At 38.1% G+C, this 25233-nt stretch overlaps 1 protein-coding gene across 1 annotated transcript in view; it reads left to right on the forward strand.

Moving 5' to 3' along the window:
- The window catches only part of MYOZ3 (myozenin 3), an 87740-nt gene that overhangs the window by 38696 nt on the left and 23811 nt on the right, over positions 1-25233 (forward strand). Inside the window, exon 3 of the mRNA XM_053718667.1 lies at positions 18813-18967. Within this exon, the coding sequence (XP_053574642.1) occupies positions 18813-18967 (155 nt within the window). The remainder of the gene's footprint in view (positions 1-18812; positions 18968-25233) is intronic.

Below are 25233 nucleotides of genomic sequence, written 5' to 3' on the forward strand. Positions count from 1 at the left end.
GTTTTTTTTTTTTTTAGATCAGGGTGGGCACTCTTAAAAGTAAAAAGCTAAATGCCCTTTTCAGGGCAATGCCCATACAAATGCCCTTTTCAGGGCAATGGGTAGATTGGATTTTTTAGATAGTTTTTTTTTTTATTTTGTTGGTTTGGGGGTGGGGGTTTGTAATTTTAGTAGGGCCTTTGTATTTATTTGTGAGCAAAAGAGCTGATTTCTTTAGGGCAATGACTTACAAAAGGCCCTTTTAAGGGCTATTGGTAGTTTATTACAGATTAGGTTTTTTATTTTGGGGTGTTTTTTTTTTTAAAATGGGTATTAGAATAGGAATAATTTTTATTATTTTTGATAATTCGTTTGTTATTTTGTGTAGGTTTTTTTTTAGATTAGGGTGGGCACTCTAAAAAAGAGCTGAATGCCCTTTTTAAGGGCAATGCCCATACAAATGCCCTTTTAAGGGCCCTTGGTAGTTTATTATAGATTAGGGGTTTTTTTTTGGGGGGGGGGGGGTTTGTTTGTTTTTTTAAAATAAAAGGATTTTAGAATAGGAATAATTTTTATTGTTTTAGATCATTTCGTTTGTTATTTTTTGTAATGGTAGTTTTTTTATTTTAGTGTTTTTTATTTTTTGTAATGGTAGGTTTATTTATTTTGTAATGGTAGTTTTTAGTCTAAGGCAGCTTAGATTTTATTTTTATTTCACAGGTAAGTTTGTATTTATTTTAACTAGGTAGTTAGTAAATAGTTAATAACTATTTTTACTAACTAGTCTACCTAGTTAAAATAAATAACTTACCTGTAAAATAAAAATAAAACTTAAGCTAGCTACAATATAACTATTAGTTATATTATAGCTATCTTAGGTTTTATTTCAAAGGTAAGTTACTTTCGGCTAGATTACGAGTTGTGCGTTAGGCTTAAAAAGCAGCGTTAAGAGGTCCTAACCCTGCTTTTTAACGCCTGCTGGTATTACGAGTCTTGAAGGTACAGGTTCACCGCTCACTTTTTTGGCCAGACTTGAAAATACCGCAAATCCACTTACGTAAATTGCGTATCCTATGTTTTCAATGGGACTTGAATAGCGTTGGTATTACGAGTCTGCCAAAAAGTGAGCGGTAGACCCTCTCCTGTCAAGACTGGTACCGCATTTTAAAGTCAGTAGTTGAGTTTTACACAACAACGCTGTAGCATAAAACTCTTAACTAAAGTGCTAAAAAGTACACTAACACCCATAAACTACCTATTAACCCCTAAACCGAGGCCCTCCCGCATTGCAAACACTTTAAAAAAATGTTAACCCCTAATCTGCCGAACCAGACATCACCGCCACTAAAATAAATATATAAATTCCTAAACTGCCGCACTCCCGCCTCGCAAACATTAGTTAAATATTATTAACCCCTAATCTGCCGTCCCTAACATCGCCGACACCTACCTACATTTATTAACCCCTAATTTGCCGCCTCCAACGTCGCCGCCACTATACTAAAGCTATTAACCCCTAAATCTAAGTCTAACCCTAACACCCCCTAACTCAAATATAATTAAAAGAAATCTAAATAAAAGTGACTCTCATTAACTAAATTATTCCTATTTAAAACTAAATACTTACCTATAAAATAAACCTCTAAGCTAGCTACAATATAACTAATAGTTACATTGTAGCTAGCTTAGGGTTTATTTTTATTTTACAGGCAAGTTTTTTTTTTATTTTAACTAGGTAGTTTAGTTAGTAAATAGTTATTAACTATTAAATAACTACCTAGCTAAAATAAATACAAATTGACCTGTAAAATAAAACCTAACCTAAGTTACACTAATGCCTAACACTACACTATAATTAAATTAATTCCCTAAATTAAATACAATTAAATACAATTAAATAAAATTAGCTAAAGTACAAAAAAACAAACACTAAATTACAGAAAATAATAAACAAATTACAAGATTTTTAAACTAATTACACCTAATCTAATCCCCCTAACAAAATAAATTAATTACAATTAAATAAAAATAAATAAACTAAACTAAAGTACAAATACAAACAAACTCTAAATTACAGAAGATAATAAAATAATTACAATTTTTTAAGATAATTACACCTAATCTAATCCCCCTAATAAAATAAAAATCCCACCAAAATAATAAAAATCCCTACCCTATACTATATTAAAAATAACCCTTAAAAGGGCCTTTTGCGGGGCATTGCCCCAAAGTAATCGGCTCTTTTACCTGTAAAAAAATTACAAATCCCCCCCAACATTAAAACCCACCACCCACACAACCAACCCAACCCCCACCCAATACCCCCTTAAAAAAACCTATCACTAACCCCTTGAAGATTACCTTACCGGGAGAAGTCTTCATCCAACCGGGTTGAAGTCCTCAACAAAGCCGGGAGAAGTCTTCATCCAAGCCGGGCGAAGTGGTCCTCCAGACGGGCAGAAGTCTTCATCCAGATGGCATCTTCTATCTTCATTCATTCGGCGCGGAGCGGGTCCATCTTCAAGACATCCGACGCGGAGCATCCTCTTCATCCGACGGCTAACACTGAATGAAGGGTAACGGTTTTGAATGCATCTGAATTTCAAAATTTGGAACTACACAAATTAATTCCGAAACGGAATTACCGATACATACAGAATTAATATAAATGTCTCGAACCAAATTTTTTCACGACCCGAATCGAAACGAAACAAAGTGAACCACATTTTTCGATTGCGCACAAGTGTATATGTATCAGCAATATGGCCACCCTAGTTATATATCATGGAGATTAGGCCAGTGTCATGTGATTAATTATGTGTTCCTCTTAAACTAGTCCTATAGCAGCCAATTTCTTCAAGAAAATAATTATATATATATATATATATATACACACAGAGAGAAATGCACTCACAGGAACGACCAACCAGCTCAATACCATTGTTAGCCTGTTCTATGGCGATTTACCACCTAGGTGCAACTTCTTTTAGCCCAGCAATGCTTTTCACAGATTAGAACTTTCCTGTAGTATATCAGTCTGATCCCGCCTATTACGGTCAGTCCAGCGCCGAAATACCAGGCAATTCCTCTCTGAACAAGGAACACAGCAACCCCAGACGATCGTTTCGGCCTTCATTGGGCCTCGTCAGTGAGGTGTAGCAGTATTCCTCTAAGCACACTGAGCAAGGAGTCCACGTCTGGTTTCCCCTTTTTCCCATAGAGAGACTAAATACACACAGAGAGAAATGCACTCACAGGAACGAACAACCAGCTCAATACCATTGTTAGCCTGTTCTATCGCGATTTACCACCTAGGTGCAACTTCTTTTAGCCCAGCAATGCTTTTCACAGAGTAGAACTTTCCTGTAGTATATCAGTCTGATCCCGCCTATTACGGTCAGTCCAGCACCGAAATACCAGGCAATTCCTCTCTGAACAAGGAACACAGCAACCCCAGACGATCGTTTCGGCCTTCATTGGGCCTCGTCAGTGAGGTGTAGCAGTATTCCTCTAAGCACACTGAGCAAGGAGTCCACGTCTGGTTTCCCCTTTTTCCCATAGGGAGACTAAATACACACTCCTTGCTCAGTGTGCTTAGAGGAATACTGCTACACCTCACTGACGAGGCCCAATAAAGGCCGAAATGATCGTCTGGGGTTGCTGTGTTTTTTTGCCAATTTGGAGGCTGAAATCATTATGTTATTGACTGGGAATTTGGTGTCAGGTAGAAGTATTGCATAGGCAAGTAAAATGCAAAACACAACAAAATGAACATTGAATGCATTTTGGCCTTTAAATAGGTCCTTCTTAATGCGAAAATATCATATTTTGGGTGCTGTGCACCGGAAATTAATGTTACCATTAAAAAAACTACAGTGCCCAGGGGCAGATCTACCATTGGTGAAGCCAATGCAGTGGCACCAGCGCCCAAGGGTTGGGGGACCCAAAACAGTAGGCCTGTGCAAAATCTGTACAATCCTAATGCAGGGGAACCTTTTATTAGTGCAAATTGCAGCTCTATATTATCTGTTAATCTATCTATATTCAAGATCGTTATACAAGGCAGAGGAGAGGCTAGCCAAACTGGGTCTGTTTTCCTTAGAAAAAAAGGCACTTGAGAGGTGACATGATTACTTTATATAAATATATTCAAGGCCCATATACAGAGATGGAAGAAGCTCTGTTTATTCTAAGAAAATTGTTTCTGACAAAAGGTCATAATTTAAGGTTGGAAGAAAGGAGATTTAATCTCCTGAAATGGAAACGCACTGTAAGAGCAATAAAATTTTGGAACTCATTATCAAAGGAGCTAGTGAATGCCAATACCCTAGATACATTTAGAAATAGTCTGGATACATTTCTGTATATAAACAAAATTCATGGATATGATTGATAGTATTAAATTGGTCACCTTTTAGTGGGGTTATTTAAGTTTAACTGGAGCTTTTTGTAAGTATTTTATATTTCTATAGGTTGAACTCGATGGACTTTGGTCTTTTTTCAACCTTATCTACTATGTTACTATGTTATTGCTTACTACCAGGCCCTTCTGTCGAGTAGGTCCACTTCTGAAAGTGCCAACTTACCAACATTTTTATCTTTAGTGTGAGTCTATAACCTTTCAATTTGTTAGACTCTTTCTAATTTATTGGTATACATTGGATTCATAAAAATGAGTCCTTGATTGTAATGCTCAGTACTCAGCCAACTAACATTATTTATATGTTTTAATACAGACAAGTCATTTGTCAATCTATAATTCAAATTATGTCCCAAATAAAAATATTGTAATGCAGGATCATTTATACAGTATTCTATGATTTATCTTTCATGAACCATGACTACAATAATTTTTAAGTGGTACTTTATATAATGAAGGCCATGCTTAATTCAAGTTGAATGATTGTTCATATACAAATATGAATGTCACCAAAGATCAGAGGTGCCAGTCCAAGAATAAAAGTTCACTATATCTCAGATAAAATTAATCAATGGAACTATCCATGGTCTACCAAGTATAGATAATGGGGCCTAGTTATCAAGCCGTCAACCTCAAATACGCTGGAATTCCACAGCGTATTTGTGGCGAGGCTGATACGCCTTAGTTACCAAAGGCTCGAGACCGGCAAAAATAGAATTTAGTGACGTAAGCTTCGATCCACCGGACTCAGTCCGACACAGATCGATTCTTACGTCACTCCAGATGTTCCGCACACAAGTGCGGCACATTCTCACTACTTTTGCTAGTTATCAAAAAACTAGCAGGTACGCTCGGCACTTTTACGGCCCAGCGTACCTGGTTTTCAAACCGCCACCCCTGGAGGCGGCGGATCCCATAGGAATCAATGGGAGTCTGACCATAGCGAAAGTACAAGTTCGCTGCTGACAGACATCCCATTGATTTCTATGGGAGCTGTCTACACCTAACACCCTAACATGTACCCCGAGTCTAAACACCACTAATCTGTCCCCCCTACACCGCCGCAACTAAATAAATGTATTACCCCCTAAACCGCCGCTCCCGGAGCCCACCGCAAGCTACTCTATACATATTAACCCCTAAACCGCCGCTCCCGGAGCCCACCGCAACTATAATAAATGTATTAACCCCTAAACCGCCGCTCCCTGAACCCGCCGCAACCTATATTAAATGTATTAACCCCTATCCTGCCCCCCCCCTACACCGTCGCCACCTATAATAAATTTAATAACCCCTAATCTGCCCCCCCTACACCGTCGCCACCTATAATAAATTTATTAACCCCTATCCTGCCCCCCACTACGCCGCCGCCACTGTAATAAAATTATTAACCCCTAAACCTAAGTCTAACCCTAACCCTAACGCCCCCCTAACTTAAATATTAATTAAATAAATCTAAATAAATTAACTCTTATTAACTAAATGAATCCTATTTAAAACTAAATACTTACCTTTAAAATAAACCCTAATATAGCTACAATATAAATAATAATTATATTCTAGCTATCTTAGGATTTATTTTTATTTTACAGGTACCTTTCAATTTATTTTAACTAGGTACAATAGCTATTAAATAGTTATTAACTATTTAATAGCTTACCTAGCTAAAAGAAACTGAAATTTACCTGTAAAATAAATCCTAACCTAAGTTACAATTACACCTAACACTACACTATACTTTAATAAATTATTCCTATTTAAAAATAAATACTTACCTGTAAAATAAACCCTAAGATAGCTACAATATAATTAATAATTATATTGTAGCTATCTTAGGATTTATATTTATTTTACAGGTAACTTTGTATTTATTTTAGCTAGTTAGAATAGTTATTAAATAGTTATTAACTATTTAATAACTACCTAGCTAAAAGAAATACAAAATTACCTGTAAAATAAATCCTAACCTAAGTTACAATTAAACCTAATACTACACTATCATTAAATTAATTAAATAAACTACCTACAAATAACTACAATTAAATACAATTACATAAACTAACTAAAGTACAAAAAATAAAAAAAGCTAAGTTACAAAAAATAAAAAAATAAGTTACAAACATGTTAAAAATATTACAACAATTTTAAGCTACTTACACCTAATCTAAGCCCCCTAATAAAATAACAAACCCCCCCAAAATAAAAAAATGCCCTACCCTATTCTAAATTAAATAAAGTTCAAAGCTCTTTTACCTTACCAGCCCTTAAAAGGGCCATTTGTGGGGGCATGCCCCAAAGAAAACAGCTCTTTTGCCTGTAAAAGAAAAATACAACCCCCCCCCAAACATTAAAATCCACCACCCACATATCCCTAATCTAACCCAAACCCCCCTTACAAAAACCTAACACTAATCCCCTGAAGATCATTCTACCTTGTCTTCACTCAGCCGAGCAGCGATGGAACCGAAGTGGACATCCGGAGCGGAAGAAGTTAATCCTCCAAGCGGCGCTGAAGAAATCTTCCATCCGATGAAGTCATCATCCAGGCGGCACTGAAGGAAAGTCCATCAGCCAATCAGATTTTTCCTACCTTAATTCCGATTGGCTGATAGAATCCTATCAGCCAATCGGAATTGAGGGGACGCCATCTTGGATGACGTCCCTTAAAGGAGCCTTCATTCGTCGTAGTCCGTCGGTGAAGAAGGAGGTTCCGCATCGGCGGGAGGAAGATTCAAGACCTGGCTTGGAAGATGACATCGCCCGGATAGAAGACCTCTTCAGCTCCTCTTTGAAGATGACATCGGCCGGATCGAAGACTTTTCTTCAGCGCCGCCTGGATGATGACTTCATCGGATGGAAGATTTCTTCAGCGCCGCTTGGAGGATTAACTTCTTCCGCTCCGGATGTCCACTTCGGTTCCATCGCTGCTCGGCTGAGTGAAGACAAGGTAGGATGATCTTCAGGGGATTAGTGTTAGGTTTTTGTAAGGGGGGTTTGGGTTAGATTAGGGGTATTAGGGGTATTTAGTTTTAAATAGGATTCATTTAGTTAATAAGAGTTAATTTATTTAGATTTATTTAATTAATATTTAAGTTAGGGGGGCGTTAGGGTTAGGGTTAGACTTAGGTTTAGGGGTTAATAATTTTATTACAGTGGCGGCGGCGTCGTGGGGGGCAGGATAGGGGTTAATAAATTTATTATAGGGGGCGACGGTGTAGGGGAGGCAGATTAGGGGTTAATAAATGTATTATAGGTGACGACGGTGTAGGGGGGGCAGGATAGGGGTTAATAGGTTTAATATAGGTTGCGGCGGGTTCAGGGAGCGGCGGTTTAGGGGTTAAACTATTTATTTAGTTGCGGAGAGGTGCGGGATCAGCAGGATAGGGGTTAATAACTTTATAATAGAGGGCGACGGTGTAGGGGGGGCAGGATAGGGGTTACTAGGTATACTGTAGGTGGCAGCGGTGTTCGGGAGCGGCGGTTTAGGGGTTAATACATTTATCAGAGTTGCGGCAGGGTCTAGGAGCGGCGGTTTAGGGGTTAGTAACTTTATTTAGTTGCGGGAGGCTCCGGGGGCGCCGGTATTGGGATAGAACAGTGCAGTTTAGTGTGAGTGCTTAGTGACAGGCTAGCAATAAAGCTGGGAAAAAGCCGAAGAGCAGCGAGATCGGATGAGTGATAACTGTCACAGTCCGCTGCTCATCGCCCCGCGGCTTTTTGACAGCTTTATTTGATAACTTAGGCGTATTTTTTAAGGTCCGCGGCGGCAAAGGTAGGCGAGCTTAGGCGGGCGTATTGGGCCGGCGAAGCCAGAAAAGTAGACGGCTTGATAACTACCCCCCATAGTGTATATAGAGCAGTCTTGTAGTATTTGCAGCTTCCCAGCTGAATAATCTTCCCACAGCTTCCAACTGAATAATCAGATGGATCCACTAAATTTGGATCCAGACTCCTCCAAAATTATACCAATGACATTGAATGATCTGGCAAATTAGCCCACATGAATCAATACTCCAAATTGTAATGCAAATATGGGTATCTTATGGAAAAAAAAACATCCAATGAGTAAATTTATTAAAAACAAATGTTAAAATCATTGTGCAATACAATAGTCTGCAACACTTTTTCCTATTTTAAAAAACACTGTTTCATCAGGCAGACTTTGTTCAGATACCTGATGATAGATTAGTAAGGACGCTATTTTATATGCACTATAATTTGTGATTATTATTTGCCTTGATTATTATTTTATTAGCCAATGTTCACAACAACTTTTTTACAATATTATTTTTGTGTTTTATTTCCACTGGAAAACAAATCAAAATCACTAACATTTGTAATGCAACCTCTACGTAACAGCAGTAGCAGCAAAAACAGCTTTAGGAAGTGTATAGACAATAGAGGCATTGCTAGGTTGCAAGTAGACCAGGGTCTTCGGCCCAAGGCACAGTATAAAAAAAGATCTCCTCCCAAAAAGCTCCATTCTATTCTCCATGTGAACCCTGCCTTATTATCTAGCCCATACTTAAAAACAGTAGTTTGATACCACTTGGCTTCAACTAACCCACAAGGATTTATTCATATCCTTGGCTTCAGAGCACATTTTTACACCTTTATGTTAGTAGCATATAGACTTAATTTAACTTATGTATGCCAGTAATACTTGGAACTAGCTTAACCCCATTGTTTAAGCAATATGCAGGACAATGGTTAAACCATTTTACCACAGTGGTTTCATCGCTTGTGCCAGTACCACCAAGTAGTGAATTAACCCTCTTAGTGTCACTGGTACACAGGACACAAATAATTTCACCATCTTTACTAAAAACACATAGACCAATATTTTAACCCCTTGTTTTAGTAACCTATAGAGTACCTTTTGTTCCATTGATATACAGCAGAATAGAGCAAGGGTTTAACACCTTCTGTTCCAGGGATACATATTGTATAACAGTGATTTATTCCTTTTGTCAGTAAGCAGTGGTTCAACCCTCATTGGCACTGATAACATTTATTTCATTTGTTTCTCTATTTTTGTTGCAAAAACAAATGTCAAGTGTTCTACAAACAATTGACATTAACTTGAATTAATGAATACATCCCAAGTATAAAGTAGCACTGTTCCTTTATTCTCTGCTGATTCCTCTTTCCTCCGAAGGCTGCTTGTTATTAGAGTTTCCACCAAAATACTGAACAATCTGTGGGTCACTGGGCGCAGTGGTAGGCAGGGCCACACAATGCCCCCAAAAGGGGTACAATGGTAGGTATGTTCACCTTAGCCCTCGCTCTTGTTCCCGTAGTGTATGTTTTTTTACAACTGAACAGTCATTTTACCCCATTGCTGCCTTTAACATACAAATACATAATTGTACCTCTGTGGTTGACATTAACACGTAAACAGAAGTGATGTCACTGCCCCTCACTTTATATCTACTGCATAATTGTAATATGTTGAGTCATAGGAGGCCTTTCACATTCTGCTAATATAATTAAGTATTCAGTATTTTTGTGAACATTTTACTGGACAGACAGCCTGCTACAATACTGGACTGTCCATTTGAATACTGGACACCTGCCAGTCGTACTCGTTGCCAAGAGGGAAAATCATCAGTCTGAAGGCTCACCAGAAACACGGGGCGTCAAGCTCCATACAGAGCTTGATAGATATGCCCCTATGACTCAAGCAATACAACCTCTGAGCATCTGTATTGACACAACTTTCTTTTACAAAAAACAAACTTCAGACTGCAAGATTAGTGGACAAAACATACTACTGCAAAATAAAAAAAAATATTTTATTTTTCTAAAACAATTAAAAAAAAAAAAAGAAATTACATACAATAAAATACAATGCATACTGGGCATTAAAATTAATCCTTTTTAGCTAAATAGGTTTTAAAATTAATTTAAAAAATAATTTGTGTTATGCATAAACTTTCATAATATACTGTTGCACTTAATTTGCAGTATAAATAAATAGCATTTCGATAATATCATTAAAAAAAGATTACACTAACTAGGGGGAAAAAACTAAACCAAGCAAATAATGAGTCTAAATAAAATAAAAAATAAAATATTTTGTTTATCATGATTAATTATATTTTGTGAAAAGCGAAACAGTTTTTGAAAATAATTGTATCCTGCTGTGTTATGGGGATGTTTGTTCTTTGAATATTACTATTAGAAGATTACTGTATAAATGTCAACATTAAAAATAGCACGTGTAAAATGTCACAGAGCCTGTATAGTAATGAATATTTGAGGATTATTCATGTCAATATTTATTTGTTTATATAGTGTAGTTAAGTAAAGCCAGGATGTGTGTGAGGCCTGCACGTTGTCACTACGTCACTGTCATCTTATCGCTTTTGTATCTGAGTTGTGTGCAGTTTAACCCATATTGCTGAAATGGGGAAAAGACAGATGTCTTACAAAGCACTTCTTGCACCGTCATGGACTGGCATGACGGGATTTTCTGTTTAGTGTCAGTATATAAATATGAAAAGATATTAAAATGCCACTACTGGTTAAAAATATTGGGCTTCAGGCCCTTGTTAAATGTAGCCCATTGAGTGAGGACGATTATACCAGATTAGGATTTCAATAACCCATCTCAGTATGATTCAAAACAACAAACTTTACAACAACAAATTTATATATATAATAGCAAGTGGTGAAGGATCCAAACGGATGGGTTCCGTATCCAGCAAAAACTTCACACAGCAGGCACAGCAGGAATATATAATCCGTTTAATGTGTAAATAACCAAACGTTTCAGCCCTCACATGGGCTTTTGACAATGGTAAACATAAGACAGGACAGACATAACACATACTGCTACCCTCCACCTTTAAATACCAACCTCCCTTAAGTCATAGCCAATCAGGACGCCCGAGCGGTACACACCCACAAGTAACGAGCAACTGCAAACAGCTGTAGAGACAAGACACAACACCTGGGAACGTATCAGCCGGCTCAACCCCTAGCTTGTCATGCATAGACAAATGAGTCAAGCTCATTACTGTGTAAAGCAAGCACACATGTGAAATGTGGGCTGTACCACAAGCGGCGAATACTGACAGGGGCCAATATGACAACAGCCATAAACACCCAAAACAATTAAAGTGTAAATAAAGAGAACATAGTTACAGAGGCTTAATTCAACATGATAATATAAATCTAGAAGTGCAGGTAGCACCCTCTATACTCATAGGTATCAAGGTGACAGACCCACAAAGATTGATCCAACCCCAGCATATCAACAAACGATAGATGCAAAAACATAGTGTGTATAACATAATACATATCAACTATTCTAAGGGACCAATACCGGCCACATTATTAGCAGGGGAGTTAGAAACGATACATCATATAACAAACAGACACGGATGAAAATCTTCATCTGCTCTTATAGCAGCAGCCAAAGTCAATGTTTGTGTTTAGTCCATGGGGGGTAACCGTGTCAAGGTTGAATATCCAACGTGCTTCCAGTTTTAGTAGTCTCTGTCCTCTGTCACCCCCCCCCACCTTGTTAGAGCGGGGTGCATGATCAATCAGGATGGTGCGAAGTGATGCAATTGAGTGTCCAGCATTGAGAAAATGACGTGCTACCGGCTGGTCCGAACGTCCTTTGTCAAGAGCCTGCCGTATAGCAGACTTATGGTTAGCAAATCTTTCCCTGAAGGATGTCACCGTCTTTCCAATATAATACATGGAGCGCGGGCAGATAATGGCGTAAATGACAAAGTCAGACATACATGTGAGCCTGTGGTTAACCTTAAACCGAATTCATTCCAACACCCGCACACCAACAAGCGGTTTAAGATTAACCACAGGCTCACATGTACGTCTGACTTTGTCATTTACGCCATTATCTGCAAGCGCTCCATGTATTATATTGGAAAGACAGGGACATCCTTCAGGGAAAGATTTGCTAACCATAAGTCTGCTATACGGCAGGGTCTTGACAAAGGACGTTCAGACCAGCCGGTGGCACGTCATTTTCTCAATGCTGGACACTCAATTGCATCACTTCGCACCATCCTGATTGATCATGTACCCCGCTCTAACAGGGGGTGTGACAGAGGACAGAGACTACTACAACTGGAAGCACGTTGGATATTCAACCTTGACACGGTTACCCCCGTGGACTAAACACAAACATTGACTTTGGCTGCTGCTATAAGACCAGATGAAGATTTTCATCCGTGTCTGTTTGTTATATGATGTATCTTTTCTAACTCCCCTGCTAATAATGTGGCCGGTATTGGTCCCTTAGCATAGTTGATATGTATTATGTTATACACACTATGTTCTTGCATCTATCGTTTGTTGATATGCTGGGGTTAGATCAATCTTTGTGGGTCTGTCACCTTGATACCTATGAGTATAGAGGGTGCTACCTGCACTTCTAGATTTATATTAGTATGTTGAATTAAGCCCCTGTAACTATGTTCTCTTTATTTACACTTTAATTGTTTTGGGTGTTTATGGCTGTTGTCATATTGGCCCCTGTCAGTATTCGCCGCTTGTGGTACCACCCACATTTCACTTGTGTGCTTGCTTTACACAGTAATGAGCTTGACTCATTTGTCTATGCATGACAAGCTAGGGGTTGAGCCGGTGTCTTAAAATAAAACGTCTACCATAGGAATTTGTATACTACGTCACTTCCGGTGACGTATAGTAAGCTGGTGGAGGTTTGTAGCGCTCACTGCACATGCGCTAGAGGCACAAACTCCTTACAACAGCTGATGAGAATACGATCAATTATGTGACACGCGCACGTTACTAATCATTGAACATTGGTGGAGTTATGTGTCTGCCTATCAGGGGAGTGGATGCAGGATATGATGTTGTGCATAATGACACTATGAGTGTATAGTAAAACAACATCATTGTAAACTATGCATTGGTATGGTAGACGTTTTCATTTAAGACACCGGAGCTCTATTTTATGCTTTGATCTCTGTAATGTGCGTCAGTACAGAACCTGGGTATGGATTGGGATGGGTGTGAGAGGCCGAATCAGTGATATTGATGTTTTCCAGCGCTTGTCGATTTCCAGCTGTCTCTTAAGGGTCCAGCCCTTTAGGGAGAAGGAGAAGTCCGGTGTCTTAAATGAAAACGTCTACAATACAAATGCATAGTTTACAATGCTGTTGTTTTACTATACACTCCTAGTGACATTATGCTCAACATCATATCCTGCATCCACTCCCCTGACAGGCAGACACATAACTCCACCAATGTACCCAGACTCCCTTAACCAAACATGGAATAGCTACTCAATGTTCAGCTATCACCCTAGCTGGTTCAATGATTAGTAATGTGCGCGTGCCACATAATTGATCGTATTCTAATCAGCTTTTGTAAGGAGTTTGTGCCTCTAGCGCAGGCGCAATGAGCGCCACAAACCTCCACCAGCTGACAAACGTCACCGGAAGTGACGAGGTATACACATTCCTACGGAGTAGATGGATTCCTTTAAAACACCGGCTGATACGTTCCCAGCTGTTGTGTCTTGTCTCTACAGCTGTTTGCAGTTGCTCGTTACTTGTGGGTGTGTACCGCTCGAGCGTCCTGATTGGCTATGACTTAATGGAGGTTGGTATTTAAAGGTGGAGGGTAGCGGTATGTGTTATGTCTGTCCTGGCTTATGTTTACCATTGACAAAAGCCCATGTGAGGGCTGAAACATTTGGTTATTTACACATTAAACGGATTATATATTCCTGCTGTGCCTGCTGTTTGAAGTTTTTGATGGATACGGAACCCATCCGTTTGGATCCTTCACCACTTGCTATTGTTTGTTTATTTAGCAGTGCACCAGGTTGTTGCTGTTCTGAGGAGTGCCGTTTCCACTACGCTCTTTTTTTTTTTTTATATATATATATATATATATATATATATACAGTTCCTACTGTAGGTCTGTATTTTTAAAATAGTAAATCTAAACTGTTACTTTTTTATTTTACATAAGAGCAAATACCCTACTGTAAAACTTAGAAGTAGTGCAATTACTGTAAAGTGATACAATTTTCAATCACTTGACATTTAAGTGATATTGTGCAGGGGTGTACTCACTTCTGTTGTATACTCTCAATGCAACAAAAGTCAGTACACAAATATTTTATTTTTTCAATATTTTGTATGCCCACCTTAATTTTTGATGACAGACTCAATCTTCCTCGGCATGGAGGATAACAATGTTGCACAAATTTCTGGAGAGATTTTCTGTCATTCTTAAGAGACATTTTTTTCAGCTGCTTTTTGCTGGAAGGGTTGTGTTGCTCTATTGGATTCAAGTCAGGCGGTCATAGTTTTCACTTTTTTCTTCACTAGAAACTCTTTTGTGATTTTGGCAGTATCTGGATCATTATTCCTGTTCTGAAAAGCTTCTGGAGACTGAGTCATCTTGTCAGTCAGTATTTTAGTACATCCACAGGCATTCATGGTACCATCTATAAATGTCATCCCCCTAACACCTCTCATATCATCACACTCCCACCTCCATACTTCACTGTTGGTGCTATGCATTCACTGTAACAATTCTGGCCAGGTTCAGGCCAAACATGCAGGACCCCATCAGAGCCGAACAAATATATCTTGGTCTCATCTGACCAAAGAATGCGCTCCCAGTATTCATCAGGCTTATTTTCATGTTCTTAAGCAAAGTTTAATCTTGCAGTTTTGTGCCAAAGAGCAAGCAAGGTTTTTTTTTCTTGGAGGTCAACTTTAAGATATGTCCATTACACAAAAGTTCTGGTGTTCACACGTCATTTCCTAAAAATGTTCATGCAATTAGGCTTATTAGAAATCCCAGGTGTACTCAAATTTGTTTCAGTAATGACAGGTTTTCTAATTTGTGTGTCAGTGATCACAGGTGGATTGACTTTTGTTGCATTGATATAAAAGCTACGGAAGCCAATATTTTGTGACATTCAATCAACCAATCAAGTCAAGGCAGAATTTTTTAAAACAAAGATTGTTTAAAATTGTTTTAAAAATATGTTGTTGGGGGCGTGTCCAGGCTATGGCCGCTAAATGGGGAGCTCTGCAACATAGCGTTACAATCCACCTGTAGCCTAAAGATTTCATAGCCATCCAGTACAAAATTATATTGTAGGAGACAGAGGACATTCATCTAACTGGATTCAAGCAAAAACAGCCTTCTATACTAAGTCAGAACTGCCCAAACTGGACCACTGAGTGTCTCTGGCGGCCTCTAAGGAGTGAGACTCCAGCTCCCCCCCCCCGGGAAAACCGGGGTTGCAGAGAATAAAGATATCCTCTGCCTAACATATCATGGAGGAGGACCTCTACCTCAAGATTCAAGCCTGGTTTGCTGAATCCGATCTGCTGATAAATCGCAGATTCGATCGCCTCATGGCAATAACAGGTGCCCTTATAGAGACGCTTCCTGGGCCTACTAAAGAGGGGCTGTCAACTACAAGTGTGCAGTGTGGCGCAGAACAACGGCAAGATGAGAGCTCATTTGTTAGAGCCGCTCTATTAGAGAGGGAGAGGAGAGAAGCCAACCCTGAAGAGGAAACCTTGGGAGATGACGGCAAGGCAGTCGGAGCTCCCTCAGATTGGAGTCTGCCTGAGGGGATAATTGTGACCGGAGGGGCTGTCACCAGCAGACAAAAACCTATGGAGGCACAGAGCGGACACCTCGCTGCAGATTCCCAGACCACTGTTGCCTGCCGGGTCACATGGGGGAGAGCGGCCAGCTCCCCAGTGACCAGTTATGCGGGTGAGAATCTGGGGCTGGTAGCCCCCTGGTGTTTTAACATCCTGGAACCCTATAACGTACCGGGAGGTACCCAGGTCTGGGACAGTGGTGTCAGAGTTGGGGTCGGCTGAAGAGTTGGATATAAGGATGGACTCTAAGGGGCCAGGTCTGACTGACTATTTACTTCATGAACTGCTCCCTCTCTTGAACTTATGCTTTGGATGCTAGTATGTGAGACGCTTAGATGCCTATATAGTTTATGATTCAGTACGGGTTTAGATGAGGGGGAGGGTAGATCTGGCTAATTAAACCCTCACAGTATATGTTGTATATGTTTCTGATGATAGGTTGGTTAAAACAGTATTACCTGATCATTTGGTGTTATTACGCAAATATTGTACTATTTTATCCCTCATCTGTATTCCTGGGTAGTGTGAGGTCCAAGAGGGGACTATGATATCCTAGAGGGTTAAATAAGAGATTAGCAGTTTGCACCTTCAAAGCTTTCCTTGCTATCCCTAATGTATTGGATGATACGTACTGCACTATGTATATTTAGAGGGGATTGTGTTAGTATAGTTATATGAACCTCTGGAGATTTGTAAGAAACCTCTTGAGGCTGTAAGGCAGTTTTAGTATAAGTTGGAGGTTAGCATAAGTAACCCCTCATACAACGTGTATTTGCCATCTGAGGCCTATAGATACCTATACTAGTTTAGAGGGCAAACTGTGTATAGTTTTCTTTACAGATGTTCAATGCCTACCCTGTTAGTAATTATATGTACTGTGATGAGCATACTTGGTGCTCATAAATCTATGTATAGTTCAAACCTCAGCGCTTGCCTATTTATAAAAAGAGGTACTGCCCATGGCCTATAGTATTCCCTATTGTTTAGGAATTTATGTTGTATCTAGTTCTAAGACATGCCTATGTATCATATGTGCAAGCATTATTGTATGTATACTTAATTTTTTTTTGTTTTTCTCTCGCAATTTGAGGCTTTACACAAGCCTATAGTAACCTTAAGGGTATATGGAGAAACTAAACTTAACACCCTCTCAATGTAGTCCTCACCACTTATCCCTGTAATGGGGTATGTGCCCTTTTTATATTTTACTGGGATGTTTTCTATAATGTCTGAAGTTAATTGATGTGGACTCATAAGGACCTACATGTTCTTGTTCAAAACCTTCCTATAAAAACCAGGTCTCAGAATTCACATTTATTCAGTTATTTTTGACTTGTCCAAGCTAACATGTTTATACATAAAATGAGGTATCACACATGGCTCTGTACATATTCTCCTGATGAGAATCTACTGTTGTTCAAGGTTTCTAAGACATGCCTATGTATTATATGTATGAGTCTGGCTGTATGTCTATAGGCGTGTTGCCATGATTAATGTTTGATTTTGTTTTTGTATATTTTGAATACCTCAATAAAAATTATTTAAAAAAAAAATATGTTGTTATTTTATAAATAAAATAGTTATTGCTAAAGAGGATATAATGAATCCACAGGGGAGATAAAGGGAACAGTACAGTCAAAATTAAACTTTCATAATTCAGATAGGACATAGAATAGAACAACTTTCCAATTTACTTTTATTATCAAATGTGCCTTGTTTTCTTGGTATTCTTTGATGAAAGCTAAACCTAGGTAGGCTCATGTGCTAATTTTTGAGCCCTTGAATGCCGCCTCATATCTCAGTGGATTTTGACAAGTTTAACCCTTTGAGTGCTAAGCACTTTCCTACCTGGGTGCTAATATTTTCTAAGACTTTTTTAATTTTCTTAATTTTGGGGAAAAAAACTTTAACTTTTGTTTTTTACAGACCCCCAAGACTTACACTGTTGGAAAGGTTAGGCAATTACCTTTCCAACAGTGAGTCTTGGGGGTCTGTAGCTGCTTAGATGCCTGAGATACAGGCTTCTAAGCAGCATGCCCCCTCCTCCTAAACTTAACATTGTTAAGTATAAATAAAGTTGCCCTGTGACGTCATCACGTCATTACGCGTGACGTCACCACGCATCACGTGAAGCCCCAGCGATGCCTGTCACTCTACAGGCATGATCGCCGGGGTAGGGGCAGTTAGGAGCCCCCAGATCTCCCTCAAGGTGGGAGAGTGCTCATGACGGCTCTGAGCCATCATTAGCACCAGAGTGAGAAACTCTGTGACGGCTCAGAGCCGTCATTAGCACTCAAAGGGTTAACAGATAGGCAGCACTAGTTTGTGTGTCCCATATAGATAACATTGTGCGTACTTCTGTGGAGTTACCTAGGAGTCAGCACTGATTGGCTAAAGTGCAAGTCTGTCAAATAAACTAAATAAGGGGGCAGACTGCAGAGGCTAAGATACAAGGTAATCACAAAGGTAAAAAGTATATTAATAAAACCATGTTGGGTATGCAAAACTGGGGAATGGGTAATAAAGGGATTATCTATCTTTTTAAACAATAAAAATTCTGGAGTAGACTACCCTTTTATTTAAGAAGTTTATCAAAAGTTATATCAATTTACAAAAAATCATGCACATCTCTGTTCTCAAAGTCAGTGCCTACCTGTGAGCATCCAGAGTTTGACTAGCGTTTGCCTATACTCAGTATTTTTTTTGTTGCTTAGAATTTTTGAATAAATGATCTAATAGGCCATCTCAATTTTTTTTATTTTTATCAGCTTCTCACTTTGATCTTGGTAAAAAGGTCAGCATTCCTCAGGATTTAATGATGGAGGAACTGCATCTAAAGCGCAACCGTGGTTCATGCATGTACCTGGAGAGACAGAAGAGAGTACAGAAGTTTACCTTTGAATACCCAGCAAACCAAGTCAATGTAAGTATCCTAAGTGCATTAATAAATGGGTATAGTAAAGACTGTAAAGGGACAATGAATTCTTAAAACAAAAATTGTCGCAAAACTATGGAAGACTGTTTTCTGCTTGTTTTACTTTTTTATTGTTTAATTATTGTTTTAATCTTTTCAGGGCAGCAAAACAGTATACATTTAATGGTGTTAAACACATAGGTAAAGAGGTTAAACACATATGTAATGCCATGCCGAGGAGCCACAAGCATTGCAGTTCCCAAGCAAGAAGTCACTAGGAGACCATATAAAATATGTATGTACATGCCCAATGCTATGGTCTCTTTGGTTTCAGTTCTTTTGTATTAAAAAAATTGCACAAGCACAATACAGACACCATCCATCAGTTTAATTTCCTGCTTGTTTTACGTTTCTCTAAGATCTATAGAGACAGTAGGGAACCTACTCAACCCAGGGCCATGGTACAATGTTTTTTTGGGCCCACCAAAAGTAACTTAGTAGTAAGCAACAGTAGTAATATACATGCTGCTTTGTATAATGATATTGAGTATAGATCTTTGAAGATGGCCTTGAACAGCACTAATAAAAGGCTCATTTGCATTAGGATTGTAACATTCTGCACACACCTATGTATAGACTGGCTCCCACGCCCCCCCCCCCCCCCACTCCCAGGACTTGGGCCCTGGCGCCATTGCACATGGATGCCAAATATTTCAAGCTTAATCTCCTAACCCTATGTTAAAGGGACAGTCTAGTCAAAATTAAACTTTCATGATTCAGATAGGGTATGCAATTTTAAACAACTTTCCATGTCTGTCAAAAGCAGAGACTTAGATACAAAGTAATCATAGTGGTAAAAAGTATATTAATATAACCGTGTTGGTTATGCAAAACTGGGGAATGGGTAATAAAGGGATTATTTTTTTTTTTTTAAATAGTAAAAATTCTGGAGTAGACTGTCCCTTTAATACTTGTTGTACTCAATCCAACAAGTTATTTGTACTACAAAGTACCGGCTAAATTATGAGTTGTGCGTTAGGCTTAAAAAGCAGCGTTGGCCGGTCCCAATGCTGCTTTTTAACGCCCGCTGGTATTACGAGTCTTGCAGGTACAGGTGTAACGCTCACTTTTGTGGCCAGACTTGGAAAAACCGCAAATTCACTTACGTAACTTGCGTATCCTCTTTTTTCAATGGGACTTGCATAGCGCCGGTATTAAGAGTCTGCCAAAAAATGAGCGGTAGACCCTCTCCTGTCAAGACTGGTAGCGCATTTTAAAGTCAGTAGTTAAGAGTTTTACACTACAACGCCGTAGCATAAAACTCTTAACTAAATGCTAAAAAGTACACTAACACCCATAAACTACCTATTAACCCCTAAACCGAGGCCCTCCCACATCGCAAACACTAAAATAACATTTTTAACCCCTAATCTGCTGAACCGGACATCGCCGCCACTATAATAAATGTATTAACCCCTAAACCGCCGCACTCCCGCCTCGCAAACATTAGTTAAATATTATTAACCCCTAATATGCCATCCCTAATATCGCCGACACCTACCTACATTTATTAACCCCTAATCTGCCGCCCCCAATGTTGCCGCCACTATACTAAAGTTATTAACCCCTAAGTCTAACCCTAACCCCCCCAAACTTAAATATAATTTAAATAAATCTAAATAAAATTACTATAATTAACTAAATTATTCCTATTTAAAACTAAATACTTACCTGTAAAATAAACCCTAAACTAGCTACAATATAACTAATAGTTACATTGTAGCCAGCTTAGGTTTTATTTTTATTTTACAGGCAAGTTTGTATTTATTTTAACTAGGTAGAATAGTTAGTAAATAGTTATTAAAGCGACAGTACACTGTAAAATTGTTTTTCCATTAATGTATTTTAAATGACTTGTTATACCAACTGCAGAGTATAAAATATTTGAGAAATTCAATTTTCATGCCTATTTGTGTATATGAAGTAGCTGATTTTATGCTTTGAAACCACAGCCTATTACAATGGGTTGAACTTAAAGGTGATATCAGATCTCATTATGTTCTAAGTTTGTGTAAACAGACTTGCTTCCTTATCTTTTATTTGGCTGGAACACCAAAGCTCAATACATAGAGAGAACAATGGAAAATTATAATTTTATTACTTAACTATCCTGCATCCCACTGAGAGTGTAATCACTTCTGCTGGCTGTGTATACTTAGGCTATTCAATAGCCTATACTCCAGTATTAATTTGTTCAGTATAGGTGGCGATACCACAGGCTAAATCAGCTATTTCAAATGCTGAAATAGGAGTAAAGGAGCTACTTGTAACCAATTTAATACACTCTAGCAGGTTAAAAGGATAATTGGGAATAATTTAAAGGGGAGAACATTTTTGGGTGAACTGTCCCTTTAACTATTTAATAAACTACCTATCTAAAATAAAGACAAATTTACCTGTAAAATAAAACCTAACCTAAGTTACACTAACACCTAACACTACACTATAATTAAATTAATTCCCTAAGCTAAATACAATTAAATACAATTAAATAAAATTAGCCAAAGTACAAAACCCCCCCACTAAATTACTGAAAATAATACTAATACTAATTACACCTAATCTAATCCCCCTAACAAAATAAAAAAGCCCCCCCAAAATAAAAAAAAGCCCTACCCTACACTAAATTACAAATAGCCCTTAAAAGGGCCTTACCCCAAAGTAATCACCTCTTTGGCCCGGTTGGATGAAGACTTCTCCCGGTAAGGTGATCTTCAAGGAGTTAGTGTTAGGTTTTTTTAAGATGTTATTGGGTGGGTTTTAGTGTAGGGTTGGTTGGGTGGGTTTTAATGTTGGGGGGGATTTGTAATTTTTTTTACAGGTAAAAGAGCTGAATACTTTGGGGCAATGTCCCGCAAAAGTCCCTTTTAAGCGCTATTTGTAATTTAGTGTAGGGTAGGGCTTTTTTTATTTTGGCGGGGCTTTTTTATTTTGTTAGGGGTATTAGATTTTGTGTAATTAGTTTAAAAATCTTGGAATTTGTTTATTATTTTCTGTAATTTAGTGGGGGTTTTTGTACTTTAGCTAATTTTATTTAATTGTATTTAATTGTATTTCATTTAGGGAATTAATTTAATTATAGTGTAGTGTTAGGTGTTATTGTAACTTAGGTTAAGTTTTATTTTACAGGTACTTTTGTCTTTATTTTAGCTAGGTAGTTTATTAAATAGTTAATAACTATTTAGTAACTATTCTACCTGGTTAAAATAAATACAAACATGCCTGTCAAATAAAAATAAACCCTAAACTAGATACAATGTAATTATTAGTTATATTGTAGCTAGCTTAGGGTTTATTTTATAGGTAAGTATTTAGTTTTAAATATGAATAATTTAGTTAATTATAGTAATTTCATTTAGATATATTTAAATTATATTTAAGTTAGGGGGTGTTAGGGTTAGGGTTAGGTTTAGGGGTTAATACATTTAGAATAGTGGCAGCGACGTTGGGGGCGGCAGATTAGGGGTTAATAAATGTAGGTAGGTGGCGGCGATGTTAGGGATGACAGATTAGGGGTTAATAATCTTTAACTAATGTTTGCAATGTGGGAGTGTGGTGGTTTAGGGGTTAATATGTTTATTATAGTGGCGGCGACGTTGGGGTAAAGGTAATTGCTCACTTCATATTACATTCACCCAGGCCTTTTTATGCTGATCTTAATTTAAATACCCCAAACAATCAATGTTAGTATGAAAGTATGTTTACATAAGGCTTTACTTTAAAGTGAATGTAAACTTTCATGAATTAGTGCCCATTTCTTTCATGTAATTAACAAGAGTCCATGAGCTAGTGACGTATGGGATATACATTCCTACCAGGAGGGGCAAAGTTTCCCAAACCTTAAAATGCCTATAAATACACCCCTCACCACACCCACAAATCAGTTTTACAAACTTTGCCTCCAAGGGAGGTGGTGAAGTAAGTTTGTGCTAGATTCTACGTTGATATGCGCTCCGCAGCAAGTTGGAGCCCGGTTTTCCTCTCAGCGTGCAGTGAATGTCAGAGGGATGTGAAGAGAGTATTGCCTATTGAATGCAGTGATCTCCTTCTACGGGGTCTATTTCATAAGGTTCTCTGTTATCGGTCGTAGAGATTCATCTTTTACCTCCCTTTTCAGATCGACGATATACTCTTATATTTACCATTTCCTCTACTGATTCTCGTTTCAGTACTGGTTTGGCTTTCTACAAACATGTAGATGAGTGTCCTGGGGTAAGTAAGTCTTATTTTCTGTGACACTCTAAGCTATGGTTGGGCACTTTATTTATAAAGTTCTAAATATATGTATTCAAACATTTATTTGCCTTGACTCAGAATGTTCAACTTTCCTTATTTCCAGACAGTCAGTTTCATATTTGGGATTATGCATTGAATTATCATATTTTTTCTTACCTCAAAAAAATGTGACTTTTTTCCCTGTGGGCTGTTAGGCTCGCGGGGGCTGAAAATGCTTCATTTTATTGCGTCATTCTTGGCGCGGACTTTTTTGGCGCAAAAATTCTTTTCCGTTTCCGGCGTCATACGTGTCGCCGGAAGTTGCGTCATTTTTTGACGTTATTTTGCGTCAAAGATGTCGGCGTTCCGGATGTGGCGTCATTTTTGGCGCCAAAAACATTTTAGGCGCCAAATAATGTGGGCGTCTTTTTTGGCGCTAAAAAAATATGGGCGTCATTTTTGTCTCCACATTATTTAAGTCTCTTTATTTATTGCTTCTGGTTGCTAGAAGCTTGTTCACTGGCATTTTTTTCCCATTCCTGAAACTGTCATTTAAGGAATTTGATCAATTTTGCTTTATATGTTGTTTTTTCTTTTACATATTGCAAGATGTTCCACGTTGCAACTGAGTCAGAAGATACTACAGGAAAATCACTGCACAGTGCTGGAGCTACCAAGCTAAGTCTGCTATAAACTTTTGGTATCTGTTTCTCCAGCTGTTATTTGTATTGCATGTCATGTCAAACTTATTAATGCAGATAAAATTTCCTTTAGTACTATTACATTACCTGTTGCTGTCCGTCAACATCTAATTTTCAGAGTGTTCCTGATAACATAAGAGATTTTATTTTAAATCCATTAAGAAGGCTATGTCTGTTATTTCTCCTTCTAGTATACATAAAAGTCTTTTAAAACTTCTCTTTTTTTCAGATGAATTTTTAAATGAACATCATCATTCTGATACTGATAATAGTTCTTCTGGTTCAGAGGTTTCTGTCTCAGAGGTTGATGCTGATAAATCTTTGTATCTGTTCAAGATGGAATTTATTCGTTCTTTACTTAAAGAAGTGTTATTTGCATTAGAAATAGAGGATTCTGGTCCTCTTGATACTAAATGTAAACGTTTAAATAAGGTTTTTAAATCTCCTGTAGTTATTCCAGAAGTGTTTTATCTCCCTGATGCTATTTCTGAAGTAATTTCCAGGGAATGGAATAATTTGGGTAATTTATTTACTCCTTCTAGACGTTTAAGCAAATTATATCCTGTGCCATCTGACAGATTAGAGTTTTTTGGGACAAAAATCCCTAAGGTTATGGGGCTGTCTCTACTCCTGCTAATGTACTACTATTCCTATGGCAGATAGTACTTCATTTAAGGATCCTTTAGATAGGAAAATTGAATCTTTTCTAAGAAAAGCTTACTTATGTTCAGGTAATCTTCTTAGACCTGCTATATTTTTAGCGGATGTTGCTGCAGCTTCAACTTTTTGGTTAGAAGCTTTAGCGCAACAGGTAACAGATCATAATTTTATAGCATTATTATTATTCTATAACATGCTAATTATTTTATTGGTGATACCATCTTTTGATATCATTAGAGTTGATGTCAGGTATATGTCTCTAGCTATTTTAGCTAGAAAAGCTTTATGGATTAAACTTGGAATGCTGACATGTCTTCTAAGTCAACTTTGCTTTCCCTTTCTTTCCAGGGTAAATAATCATTTCGTTCCTTTCCTCACAACAAGGAACAAAAGCCTGATCCTTCATCCTCAGGAGCGGTATCAGTTTGGAAACTATTTCCAGTTTGGAATATATCCAAGCCTTATAGAAACCTATTGTCAGCTCCTAAGTACCTATGAAGGTGCGGCCCTTATTCCAGCTCAGCTGGTATGGGGCAGATTACGTTTTCTTCAAAGAAATTTGGATCAATTCCGTTCTTAATCTCTGGTTTCAGAAACATTGTTTCAGAAAGGTACAGAATTGGCTTCAAGTTAAGGCCT

This window comes from Bombina bombina, chromosome 6 (assembly GCF_027579735.1).
Source record: "Bombina bombina isolate aBomBom1 chromosome 6, aBomBom1.pri, whole genome shotgun sequence".
Lineage (NCBI taxonomy): Eukaryota > Metazoa > Chordata > Amphibia > Anura > Bombinatoridae > Bombina > Bombina bombina.